At 40.6% G+C, this 13,793-nt stretch overlaps 1 protein-coding gene across 1 annotated transcript in view; it reads right to left on the bottom strand.

Annotated features, from left to right (window-relative positions):
- Positions 1–1,491: 1,491 nt before the first annotated feature.
- LOC109487647 (protein arginine N-methyltransferase 7-like) overlaps positions 1,492–13,793 on the bottom strand; it is a 19,641-nt gene continuing 7,339 nt past the window's right edge. Inside the window, 13 exon segments of the mRNA XM_019791652.1 lie at positions 1,492–1,765; positions 2,546–2,703; positions 3,429–3,665; positions 4,891–4,977; positions 5,120–5,167; positions 5,332–5,539; positions 6,089–6,173; positions 6,775–6,835; positions 7,721–7,901; positions 8,406–8,538; positions 9,503–9,605; positions 10,126–10,238; positions 10,825–10,933. Of these exon segments, the coding sequence (XP_019647211.1) occupies positions 1,492–1,765; positions 2,546–2,703; positions 3,429–3,665; positions 4,891–4,977; positions 5,120–5,167; positions 5,332–5,539; positions 6,089–6,173; positions 6,775–6,835; positions 7,721–7,901; positions 8,406–8,538; positions 9,503–9,605; positions 10,126–10,238; positions 10,825–10,933 (1,797 nt within the window).

The following is a 13,793-nucleotide window of genomic DNA, read 5'->3' as shown; positions in this document are numbered from 1 at the left end:
TGCATAATCGTCATCTAATTAGGTCAAGCATCACTTAAGCTACCGAGATATCAAAAATAACAACAATTCGTCAACCGTTTCTTGAGCTATCCTACTTCAAACATTTTCAAACAAATGCCTCTGCATTTCCCAAACAAGCTGCTACGGGGCCCAAACTTACGGCACTTCTTTCTGAGCACGAGAGCTACCTACCATTTAAAAATCATGACCCTAGCACGTCCATATCACGAGATTTAAAAACCAGAAGTTTCGCTGCAGTACTTTCTAATTCAATGACGTGGGGACCCCCCACGAAGCCCATATCCGAACTTGACCTTGGTATTGTCAATGGTAACTTGCCAACTAAAAAACATGAACATCCATTTAAAGATTCTCGAGTTATCTTGATGACAAGAAAAAACACAAAAAACAAAGGTCAACTGCAGTGACATAGAAACCCCCACGGGGCCCATCTTTGAACTTGACCTCGGCATTTTCAACGGTCACTTGCCCACTAAAAATAATGAACATCCATTTAAGGATTCTCGAGATATCTTGATGACAAGGAAAAAACACCAAAAACCAAGGTCAACTACAGTGACTTAGGAACCCCCCACGAAGCCCATTTTTAGCCTTGACAATGGCCACCCCTAAATCAACCTGCCTGCCAAAAATCGTGAACCTCGGACCTTGCCTTCAAGAGTTATCGTGCCTAATCTGCCAAACAGTGCAAACCCGATTTCATAACCTTCTCCGAAGGCATAGCCTTCAGTCGAAGGCAAAGATACAAAAAGATGTAATGCAGAAGAAATAATTTTTATTACAGCTTTACTCTATGGTTGTCCACTTACAAGTTGAAATGTGGGGCTTAAGATATAGTGACCTTAGAATTTCATCCAAAAATTCAAATCTACAAAATTGACCAGTAAAATTATGAAAGCTTATCATTGATTATTAACATTTTTGGTACCTTGATTTCAACATACACATAAATAAAACAAGTTTATCCTGATAAATTGATTCAAAAGCCCTCTTGGTAGACTGTACAACAGTTTTCATCTTTTTGTTCTCCCTGATACATGTATTTCTTTTTTGGCGACGTCTCAGGGAGGAGCCTAATGGTACAGTATTGTGTGCAGTTTGCAAGAATTCTAGGAATGGTACAGGCATTTTGTCCACAGGAATGGAATGTCCACAGGCATGTCTCTGACCCACATCTATGCCCACATTCCTGGAAACCCTTGGGAAGACCTGTCTTGCCCGGATGGCCCTACTTTCTGTGACCCCGGGGCTCCTTCACTATACACTCAGGGGAGGAGTGCACTGTATCTGTCTAGATACCAAGTCTTCCTCAAAATCATTAAATCATGGCAGTGCCATGCAAACAATAACCCTAACAGCAACCACCATCGCCATGGCAATGTATGTTTTCATTGCCAGTCTTGTTGTACATTCCCTTGTTTCACTGATCAGTTGTACACAGTAGGTCCAGTTGGCCCTCAACTGTTTGACTTAAAATGAATTTTTTCCCTAAGAATTCTTAATGTCAAACTGGAAGTCCATCTGCCCATCTTTAGGTGAGAAGGTTACACGATAAGTGAGTCTGGAGTCTGGTGTGACCTGTACTGGTTGGTCCATGAAGTACACCCCCTGCCTGATGTGGGGGTCCCACTGAGGGGGGCGGCCGCTCGTGTAAGGGGTATGGGGTCCGGTACTGATGGTGTAGCGGCCGTCGCCGAGGAGGTCATAGTTCATCCAGAGGGCCACCGCATTACAGGAGCCAGAACTGGGGATGCAAATAGGAATGGAGGTTATGTTAGGTGCTACATATATTGTGCAAAAACTGGGAGTGGGTACATGTAGGGCAGGTTATGTGGAGGTAGGTTCAATTGGGTGCTACAACTAGTACTGTGTCAACACTATAGCTAGTGACACAAACATAGAGGGAGGCTAGACCAGCAAAGAGCAACAAGCAGTTGCCAGAGCTGATGATTTGATGACTGTTCTCATCAGGACTTGTTCACTGTGCACTGAAGATACATTTAGGTGTTACTGGTTAACTGTGTACTGAAGGTACTAGTAGGTGTTAATGCTAACAGTGTGGTCCCAAATGTATATATATAACATAAAGTAATTGTGACACTAGTGACAACATATAGATGTCAATGGACCTATACCATTATTACGTCACAGTTTGTTTACCGCAATGAATGTCGGTCAATCGACGTTTATATTGTACAGGGGTGCGTAGCGCGGTCTGTGTTTGTGTAGCGTTAGCCTAATATAAGGCTTTTAATACAGTACTACTTTCGTCTAATGTCACAACTAAATCACCCATGCGGCATGTAATGCTGTGTCAACACAACTAGACGCAGCAAAAAATCAGACATACCTTACTTAGAAAACTTTGAAATGATCTTTATTCTAGAATGTTCTTTAGGACAGGTAAACAAACTGTGACGTAATAATGGTATAGGTCCATTGACATCCACACATTAAATCTATTTGGTAATACATGTAGTAACTATGAAGGGGCAGGAATTACTCAATCAGTGTCCAGTCATACCAAGTGAAGGGGATTTCTCCGGTGACCACCATGTTTTCTGCGGGAACGGGCCGCGTGAGGTCGAAGTTCATCAGCGTGACAGGGTCGCTGATCCCCACCCCGGGGTACTCCCACAGGGGGTGGGGCTCCACACGCTCGTCTGTCTGGTTAGAATGGTCCTGGGGGAGGGGAGACAAACATTACATTGTAGGTCCAGAGGGATACATTTAACACAGAATGCCCTGGGTATTTCTTTCAATTAGTATGCTAAATCAAGGCAATCAGAGATGGCGTACACTAAACACAGTAAATGTACTAAAAATCAGTACAATTATAGTGGATATGTGAATTTGTTCAACAAGGCCCTGGGATTTCATACAGACTGAAACAAGCCAATCAGAGATTGCAGACCTCACCATTTACCCTATTATTATGTTTACCGATGGAAAACATATTGTTTTTACTACATTTCTTCTTCTGTTCCAAACACTAACCTCTGACCTGGTCAATGACCTGATTTGTTGATGTCTGTCACCATGGTACATGTACATGTAACTGGTGTTGTGTTACATAATGTTGCAATTTTATAGGAGGGATGTAGACTCCTGTCTGACCATGCATATAAAGTTATATGAATGTACATGTATTTGAGTAAGAGGAGCAAACCATATGCGAAGGCAAACATTATGCATTTGCTTTGCATATGTTACCTTTCTAGTACTACTAGTACTTTGTAACCCTTCCAGATCTGGACACTGTGCAAAAATGTATGACAATGCCGCATGGTATATATAAAGGATCACAGAAATACACAGAAACATAAATAGACAAGCCAATACTACATTGTTGTACATCTCGTTATGTGACCTTGAAGACCAACAGTACCCTTGACCTTGAGACTGACCTTGACCATCTGGTCCATGACGCTGATGTCAAACCCCTCCACCCTCCCCACGGGAGCCCGCAGCCGCCACAGGTTCTCAAACTCCATTGCTACGGCAACCAGCGACGCCCCTGCAGGCATCACGGCGCCGCCCTCTGGCAGCTGTGTGCGGAGTCGCGTGCAGACGTACCAGAAGTACAGGCTGTGCCACGGCAGGAGGCTGGACGTGTAGTACGGCTCCGCTATCACCATGGCAACCTGGGCACAGCACAAAATCAAGTGGTACATGATTTTAGCCAAATGGCAGTAGAGTTTTCTACTCTGAATATTTACAATTTACACATCTAAGAGCAGAAAAATTCATCTGTATCTGTATAGCCGGTATAGCCGCCTTTCGGCGTAACACACGAGCATCGCAGGCATGCGGCACGGCGGCAGCTGGCTATATTACACCGATCGACTTGTTACACCTAACCCTTGAACTTCTAACTCTAGACATTGTTTAAAGCTATCTATTGACAATGCCCCTACTGTACTTGGTGACAGTGAGTTCCACTCTGCGATAGTTCTAGGAAAGAATGAATTCTTGAACACCTCAATCCTTGGTTGATAACTCTGGTACTTGAAGGCATGGCTATTTCCTGTTCTCTTCTGGGCTGGTATTAGGTACTTAGTAGTTGGTACATCAACCAGTTTATTAGTCATTTTGTACATCCTGCATAGTCTGGACATCTTTCTTCTGTCTTCCAGTGAGGCCCACTGTAGGTTTCTTTTCATTTCATATCAGATTCTACATATCTAAGAGTTGAGTAAGGTGTATTGGAAGCCAAAAGAGGCACCTGTATAAAACAATGTTATCACCCTGATATTTCTAGAGATAAAGCTATATTTCAATCATGAACAGGCTCCACCTTATAACAGTTATTATAAAGAATAGACTTGATGACATTATGACATTACATGACATTGTACACGACATACATTTTTTTGTACTAGTCAGTATTCTCACCAGGATTTTTTCACAGCATAGGGGTCAGGTACAGAAGGGCAACTTTCGCGGCGCAAGTAGCGCATTGACCCGAAAAAAAATGATACTCATAACCCCCTGAGACACTATTTCCCACTTTTTGATGGACAGATTTTGTGAAGTTAAGGTTTTCCCTTTGCTAAAGCTTAATTCTAAAGTAATATTTTAATTTTTTAGCAAGCTTTATCAATTTTCTTAAAAAAAAACACACCCCTATATATGCTGATTGAAAAACAGCATAGGGGTCCAAATCATAGCATGAGGGGTCCAAATCACAGCATAGGGGGCCCCTATGCTCAAAAGGCCTGGCGAGAACACTGCTAGTACTCAGTACTAGTAGTTACTTCTTGTTGCATTTGGCAATGCCTCTGGGAAAGGCCTTCATATCAGTTCTGTTGTAAAGTACTTTTTGTGCTGTACAGTGTACTGCTCATATTTAACTTACTTGATACTCACTTTCTTGTCTTTCAGTGCAGCTTGTAACTGCTCCTCTGTACCCTGAACCACATGAACTCTGTCCTGCAGACTGTTGGCTTCTATCAACTGGGAGAAAATAGGAAGAAAACAATAAAAATCACTTGTTCAAAAAGAACTAAGTACAAAAACCATGATGCCTAAACAGTAATTATCATACTTGTAATAAATTATTATAGAATGCAATATTGTCTCTAAGATCATGACGTACCTTGTGTGTAACTCTTGAGCCAAGGTCAGAACTTTCTAGTGTAAAAACCTGAAAGAAAAAGATGTTTTCTCATTTAGGTACTAAAGAGACAGTGTCTACAATACCTAACAAAGACTGGGTAAAACAATAATTGTGATATTTTTGGCAACACCTCTGGCGCGGAGGCATCTGTGATTTGGTTCAAGCTTTGAACAAACAACATAAAAACCTACCTCCTGTGCTCCAAGTTGTGCTACTATGAGTGGTACCCATGATGCATCGCTCACACTCACACAGGTGTGCCCGGGTGCCAGCACCTGTTTCAGGGCAGCTGCATATGTGTGCCACCTGGCCCTGTCGTTCAGCATGCCCAGCCGCGGCCGACTCCACACCATGTGACCTCCACAGCGACACACAGGTCTATCCAGGCTGACCTCTGTCCTAGAGTTACATGCGCAGCAAATGTGGCAATGAAAAAGTTTTTTGGTTGTGTTTCTGATTGTTAAATGTGATTATGGTTGTGATTATTGTTGTACATGTAGCTTTGTGGGCAAAGCTGGAACTTAGCCTTTGTTCTGCTGGCATTTTTTTACAAAAGATTTTTCAATAATTTCATATCTTTACAGTTGTATTCAATCCAACAAAATCATACAAAAGCAGGTCATACACCCCTGACTTTTTTGCCCTGCGGTGGCATAGTTACATGTACTTCCACTTTTGTTGCGTTTTGCAGCCATGTGATGCATTGCATGAGAAATACCCCCAAATCGTACCTATACAGGGTGCTATATGAATGGCACTGTATGTGCAACCCAACAATTGTTGGGTGCCGCAGGACTTCAGTTAGTATAAGGAAAGATTGTCAAAATTGTCCCTGGTTAGTTGGGATCTTGCTACAAAAGACATGACTGGATTTTCTTTAAAAGCACAGTTTCATAATCTAAGGACATCCAGACTTTTCAAGAAAAAAAACGCAGATATGATGCCGACCCTGTAGAGTTCGTTGACCCCTGTTGCTGCACCTGGAACCACAGACTGTACTCATCATGTCTGCCATGCAGCGCCACCTGCTGACCTGGAGAGGAACAGCAGAAAACTTATGACTGTGTCATAACCTTTGACAAGATACATGTAGTCATTACACTGTACAGATTTTTTTTAATGGTGTCGCTCAATGCAAGGGGTACTCAAAAGTGAGTATAATGTAGTTATGTCAGGAGATGGCGGTGGACCTTTGTTTTGAAGCTTTGTGGATTGTAGTCGGACGGAAAGCAACTGTTTGGAAGAGAGTTCCATAATTTCGCAGTCCAGGGAAAGAAGCTGTTGTTGTAAAATGACTTGGAGACAGGTATGTTAACGGTGTATTGATGAGAACTGGAAGAGAACCTAGTGGCACGCTGAAAGGTTCTGAGCGGCGGAACAAGAAGTGCAAGTTCTCCTGAACATCGACCGTGAAAGTATCTGTAAAAGAGGGATAGGGATGCAACATTGCGTCTGTGTGAGAGGGAATCCAGCTTTGCGGCCAGAGAATGGCCGATGGCAACACAGATTCTCCTTTGAATGCGGTCTAAAATATACAAGGAAATCTTTTGGGGCACCAGCCCAGAGATGCGAGCAATACTCCAGATTGCAGAGATCTAGAAGGATGTAGATGGTGTCAAATAAATAATTTGTACCTTTCTCCACAGGGATGGACTGGTGGTTAAAATACACGGCCTGCATCCAGTGGTCCCGCCACTGGACAACAAAAATAAACAAACAAATAAACAAAACTGTCACACAATAAGACACTATCGAGTTAACACAGCCTGAGAATCATCACCAAATAACAGTTAACAGATAATGGATATTTATTTATTATGTTTTAATACCGAAGGAAAACATATTGTTTTTGCTCAGTTTCTTCCTTTTCTTCTCCAAACAGTCAGTGACCTCTGACCTGAACCAATGTTGTGTCTGTTACCATGGTAACTAGTGTCGGGTTACATCATGTTGCAATTTAATAGCAGGAGGGATTTAGACTCATGTTTGACCATATATATGAATGTGTTTGAGTACGAATTAACAGAGCAAACCATATGCGAAGGTAAACATTATGCATTTGCCTTGCAAATGTTACCTTTCTAGTTTGCCAGGTTACTTTAGATCCTACAGTACTCCTCCAGAGTTCTATCTCGTGCTCGATTATCAAGAAGTATTACTCTTTGAATGACAAGTAAATCTGATTTGTTTGTTTTCCTTGTTTTTTTTGTTTTAATCGTTAATTTTTATGTTAATTATCTAATTAGTTTATTCTGTAACAGCGAACTGAATTACATGTACATGTATAAGACTTTTGTTTAATTTCTTTTCGTAGATGTAAAAACGAGTTTACACACTTCAGTTATTATTTCTGTGTCTTGATTTTGTTTAATTAATCAATTATTTCATTGTCTAATTTTGATGTTTAATTCTAATATGTTTTGTCATAAGTTACCTTTGTTTGGGGTAGGCCCTTTGAAAAACCACCTAGGTTTCTGGCCTACCCCGCATATTCTCTCACTGTTATTATTTGATTATGAATTTTTTTATATATGTGCAAATAATAAATAAACAAATAAACAAGTCCACATCTCTCCATACCTGCATGTTATGAGGTGTAGGATGTGCCCAGGACGGTGCTACAGACAGGAGGACTGAGCTGTCTGGGTCCATCTCTATGTCCCACCACATCAGGACCACCTGTGCCTGACCACTGTCTGTCACTGGCACATTCAGATCCACCCTGCGGTCCAGAGATTCCATCTTTTGGTCAAACTCAAACCTTAATACAGGGGAAAAAAAAACACATATGTACAATACAATAAAATACAAATTCTAGAGTGATCACTCATTTTGCGCTTAGGCCACACCAATTTAATTTCTTGGTTAACAGATTCGCCCGCTTCATTTTTTTCTGATTTGCAAATAAAAACAAAAATTCAGAATCAACTGCAAAATGCTCATATTTTGCCCTGAACAGTTCAAAACAGTCCTTTTCATCCTAGTTGTTACAGTTATTTCATCTTTCAATGCAATGGCATCATTAAAAGTTCAAAATTCATTGTTTAAATTTTGAACCAGCCTGGTGTGTTGACTTCATGGCTCCTATCGTACCATTTTGATCCATAATAGGATGCCTAGACCTGTTTTTATTTTTATTTTTTTTCGCCCGCCCGCTCCATTATTTTTCTAGAAAAATCCATTAATCTTAGTTATAATACTTGGTACTAATCTAAGTTCAAAAAAAGTTCAAAGAAAAGACTGTTTATGTCCTAGTAAACTGCACCTGAAGACTTTGATGGGCTCTGTAAGGGGCTTGAACTGCTCCTGCTTGACTTGGCTGAGCTGTATATCATGGACTGCTGCAGCCCCCATGCAGGCCTCCATGTCTGCGGAGGGCACCAAAGCTTTCTCACAACCTAAAAAAAGGGGGGGGGAACAAATTAATGTTAGACCACACAAGATTTTATGGAGGGAATGCATTTGAACATACAGCATTTTGAGTGTACCAGCCCCCTACTGTAATATAATATATATATATAATATATATATAATTATATAGCTCTGTTCTGCACAAGAGCCACAGAACTTAATGGAGAACTAAGAATATTAATTGTTACAATTAGTGCTGCATACCTAAACCCACATTTAGGTTCAGGTCTGTATTCAAGTCTAGAGGTTTAGGTTCAGTTCTGGACTTGTAAGTCCGGACCTAAACCCATGGCAATAATATTATACAAAATTGCATGTTGGCAACCTTGCAATGTTGTCTGGGTGAAACTTTGGCCACATAACATGCAGGCCGGTACTTGACGATGCCCGATGGAAAAGTTTTCTTCATTTTGCAGCAAAGATTTTGCAATCTACGGAAGGTTTTAGGTGGTTTGGAAAGAAAAGGGGTATGTGAAATGGTCTTTTATGGTAATAAGTCCAGACTCGGTTCTTGACTTTTAGGTTTTTTTGGACTTGAACCTAAACATTCTTACAAGTCCGGATCCAAGTCCAGTGAACCGGTATGCAGCACTAGTTACAATCTTATCCCCCCCTTACCTTTGTATTTCTTTCCATTGATATGCAAACTCCACTTTAAGTTGACATACCTTTTGACTATCTACCATTATGATTTGATATCTGAACGATTATTATTACTTCTATGTTACCTTATTTCATTTGATTGTTGATGAGTTAGTTACGACTTCGTCTTGTTCACGATAAGTTTATCTACTTTTAGTTGACCTTTGTTAGTTCATCTTTAATCTTTTGTTATAATTATAATGTCATGTAGTTTTGTTGGGGTTATCCCCCCAGGAATCTTTGATAAACGCCAATAGGCGACATGTATTTCCTGGCTAAATATATTAACAAACAAACAAATAAACAAACCTGGCTGTGGTAGCTCCTGAATCCTGTGCCAGTTCCACATGAAGTCTGACTCCACCACCTGTGCATAGACGGTAGCAGCATGGGGCACGAAGATACAGTCTGGCTGTGGGGGAGGGGGGCACAACAACAGACAAAACATCATATTTCATACCTGAAATAATGCAGGACATAACTCCTGTTCTACCATGCCATTCACAACTCATATATGTGAGAATCAGTATAAATAAATAATCAAACTAGAAAGGTAACATTTGCATTTAGCAAATGCATAATGTTTACCTTGAAGTTCGCATATGGCCTGCTTACTCAAACGCATCCATATATGTGGTGACAGGAGTCTAAATCCTTCCTACTATAATATTGCAACATTATGTAACCCAACACCAGTTACCATGGTAACAGACAGTCTGGTTCAGGTCATTGACCAGGTCACAAGTCAGTGTTTGGAACGGAAGAAGAAACAGCACAAAAACAATGTTTTCCTTCAGTAAACATAATAACAACAATGAATGTTTAAATGAGAAGCAACTGTTGCAGTGAACCTGAGTTGGAATAGGATGGATTCTTGGCATGTAAAAAAATAATGTAAGTTTTGTACAATAGAGTTTCAGAGCCAAACTTACAGTGACTAAATGTTCCAGTGCATGTTGGTACGTGTACAGACATCCTTCCCCAATCAGCTCTGTATCCAGAAGTTCTGCCACTAAAATGTTTGCTCTTTCCTCCATGTCACCACCTACACACGTGTACAAGAAATAAACAGAACAGAGCACTACATTCAGAGCTAGATCATCAAAATTTAAGGGAATACATGCAGAGGCATAAGACTTTTTCTATATTGTTGAATAATAGCAATAAGGCCACACCAATTTAATTTCTTGGTTAACGGATTTTTGTAGAAAAATAATGGAGCAGGCGGGCGAAAAAATAAAAATAAAAACAGGCCTAGGTATCCTATTGTAGCCCAAAATTGTATATAGGAGCCATGAGGTCAACACACCAGGCTGGTTCAAAGTTTAAACAATGAATTTTGAACTTTTAATGATGCCATTGCATTGAAAGATGGAATACAATGTAACTGTAACAACTAGGAAGAAAATGACTGTTCAGGGCAAAATATGAGCATTTTGCAGTCTGAATTTTTTTTTTTTTTTGCAAGTCAGAAAAAAATGAAGCGGGCAAATCTGTTAACCAAGAAATTAAATTGGTGTGGCCTAAGTGCAAAAAGCAGTGTCTTGACTGATGAAGGCTGACTGAATCAAATAGTTTTTACATCTATTAAAAGTAGATATTAAACCTATGGTAATGTCCATAAAACATACCTGGACCAGCTGTCATCTCAGTTGAGCGTTTAGCGATGACCTTGATTTTGTCAGAAAAGCCATTTATCTGGACAATCTTCTTTGCTGCTCCTGCCATGGGCTTAAAGCACTGGCAGAGGGGATGAAAAATTTTGATAAAAATGAAAATGACCATAAATATATATTTCAATGATGATGATGATGTAATCAAAATAATTACAGTGCACACAGCATACCATTTTCTTCATTTGCACAAGATACACCAATCATTATCTGTACCATATCACATGCTGCTAGAAGCTGATAGCATACAACAAAGAACAGGAAAGCAGAGACACTGATATCATCACCCAAGTCGGAATGACAGAAGACCTTTCTGAAGCAGTGAACAAGCAGATGTAGTCCATGGGCCAGACAAGATTTTGTTACCAAATCAAGGGACAAAACGCGAATGCCTTCATGTGAAAGTCCTCCCCACAAGCTTTTTGAAAATGTATGATAACCATGTTGAGTGCCCAGCTTTGACCTTGTTATCTGACCTTGAACTTTGACCCCATGGGGACCATTTCCTTTCCTACTTATAATGCAAAGGGGAGTGTCATATAATCAAATATGGATATTTTCCAACGTTACTTGGTGGCCAGATCAAACAGGAACAAAGGATTACAAAAATGTCAATTTTGTTCCGATATGTCATTTCTAAGAGAAGTAATGAGGTTTTGAAATTCGATTTTTCGGTAAAAATTGGTAAAAAAATGGAATGTTTACTTTTCAAAACCTGTCAAATATACAGATTGCATTTTCGAGCCTGGTTCATGAATTTATCTGATTTGTTACACTGTTCCCTACATTTTAAGCTTTAAATCGTAAAATCCATCAATCCAATCTGGAGATATGAGTATCTAAAAGTTCTATTCCCACAGGCCTTCTGTGGGGAAACCGTTGCTAGGGCCGTTGCTAAGGAGGCACTGGGCTGCTTTCCCAGTAAAATGTAGTGCATATCATAAGTAAAACGTGAAGAAAACTTTTATCGGTGGAAAATTGTTCATTTTCAGGGCCTCAGAAATTTATATCATGTTTCCATGGTAACCGTTGCTAAGGAAAATACATCTCCCTAGCAACGCAGAGGATAATACTTTTATACGGTTTTATAATGGTAATAGAGGGATACCTGTGGGGGAATGCTTGTTCCTGACGATGTTGAGTGAAGTATCTGAGTGAGATATGAGGGCAGCTCATTTTGTTTGCAATTTTTTCGCATTATTTGGGTGTTTTTAGCTAAAAATGTAGATTTCTGACACCTGTGCCATGATAAATGAAGCACTTTTGCTGAAATTCGGTACAAACATGTAAGTTAACAACTGCCACGAATCTCTGCCTATTAAATGCTGATGACTTCTTTTTCTGAATTAAAAATTGATATTTTGTGTTTTTCTATCCAAAAATGTACATTTTGGTTTATATGATAATGTCTAACTCTAAAGAATCAATGCTGAAATTTATTATGAGCACTTTTATACGGTTTCATAATGGCAATAGAGGGATACCTGTGGGCAAAACGTTTAAAGATGGAGTGTCCGATTGAATATTGATATCTTCTTGGATCTTTTTATGTCTTAAGCAACCGCAAACAACGTCTAAATGACGTAAAATGACATCATAGACAAAGGAAAATGGCGGGAAATATAGTAAGAAAGAAAAGCTTATGTTAACATTTACCCGATGCTGTAGTTGTGTAGTTAGGGTTTTAGGCCTTGCCTTGGTGAGGCTACTACTTCAGTAGCAGGCGGGACCGTCAGTTTCACGGCCTGACTTCATGTCTTTGCCTATAGACACTTAGAATCGACCGCCTTGAGGAAAACTATATTATAAAGGCTTCCTAAGTACGTGTAGTTGCTGTAGTTGTGTAGTTGGCATTATACGCCATGGTTTGGCGAGGCTAGCGGGTGATATCGTCTTTTTAGACGGTCTGAGTCCACCGCTTGAGGAAAGGTATATTATAAGGAAGACAGTCTAACTACGCGTAGTTTCTGTAGTTATGTAGTTGGCGTATTACGCCTTAACTTAACAAGGCTAGCGGGCAGGACCATCTCTTTTCACGGCCTGAGTGGGCGGGACCGTCTCTTTTCACGGCAGGCTAGCGGGCGGGACCGTCTCTTTTCACGGCCTGAGTGGGCGGGACCGTCTCTTTTGACGGCAGGCTAGCGGGCGGGACCGTCTCTTTTTACGGCCTGAGTTAACTGTTGTGGCGATTATAAAAAGGCCCCTAGAGTCCTAACTACGCGTAGTTGCTGTAGTTGGCGATGTTAGCGGGTGGGGCCGTCTTTTTTCACGGTTTGACCGCTTTCCTGTCGATAGGCACTCAGAGTCAACAGTCTTGAGGAAAGGTAATATTATAGGAAAGGCTTTCATACTACGCGTAGTTGCTGTAGTTGTGTAGTTGGCGTATCACGCCTTGCGTTGGCGAGGCTAGCTGGTGATATCGTCTTTTTTACGGTCTGAGATTGCTTCTGTGCCAATAGGCACCTAGAGTCCACCGCCTTGAGGAATTGTATATCATACAAAAGGCTTTCTAACTACGCGTAGTTACTGTAGTTGTGTAGTTGGAGTATTGGGTCTTGCCTTGGCGAGGCTAGAGGGCGGGACCGTCTCTTTTCACAGCCTGAGTTCACTTCTGTGCCAATAGGCACGTAGAGTCCACCGCCTTGAGGAAACGTTAACCTTATAGTCTCCTGGTTCAAACCTAGTGGTCTCATGGCTGTCATCTTAAGTTAAAGAGGCGAACCTTGAGACTTGAAAATTTATTCAGATCGACATTAACCAGTCACAAAATGTACCTGCTTCCCAGAATGTGATACATGCATATGGATACAACGCGTTAGTTGGTTTTGAGTGATAATTTACAATCTTTAGCTCGTCACGCACTGCTAAACGAACTTGTCCGACCGACATCCATACCACTAGTATACGTCTGAAACAACTGTATTCCT

This window comes from Branchiostoma belcheri, unplaced genomic scaffold (genome assembly GCF_001625305.1).
Source record: "Branchiostoma belcheri isolate BF01 breed outbred unplaced genomic scaffold, Haploidv18h27 scaffold9, whole genome shotgun sequence".
Classification (NCBI taxonomy): domain Eukaryota; kingdom Metazoa; phylum Chordata; class Leptocardii; order Amphioxiformes; family Branchiostomatidae; genus Branchiostoma; species Branchiostoma belcheri.
Note: the sequence above shows the minus strand (reverse complement) of the source record. Positions and strands in the feature narration are given on the sequence as shown.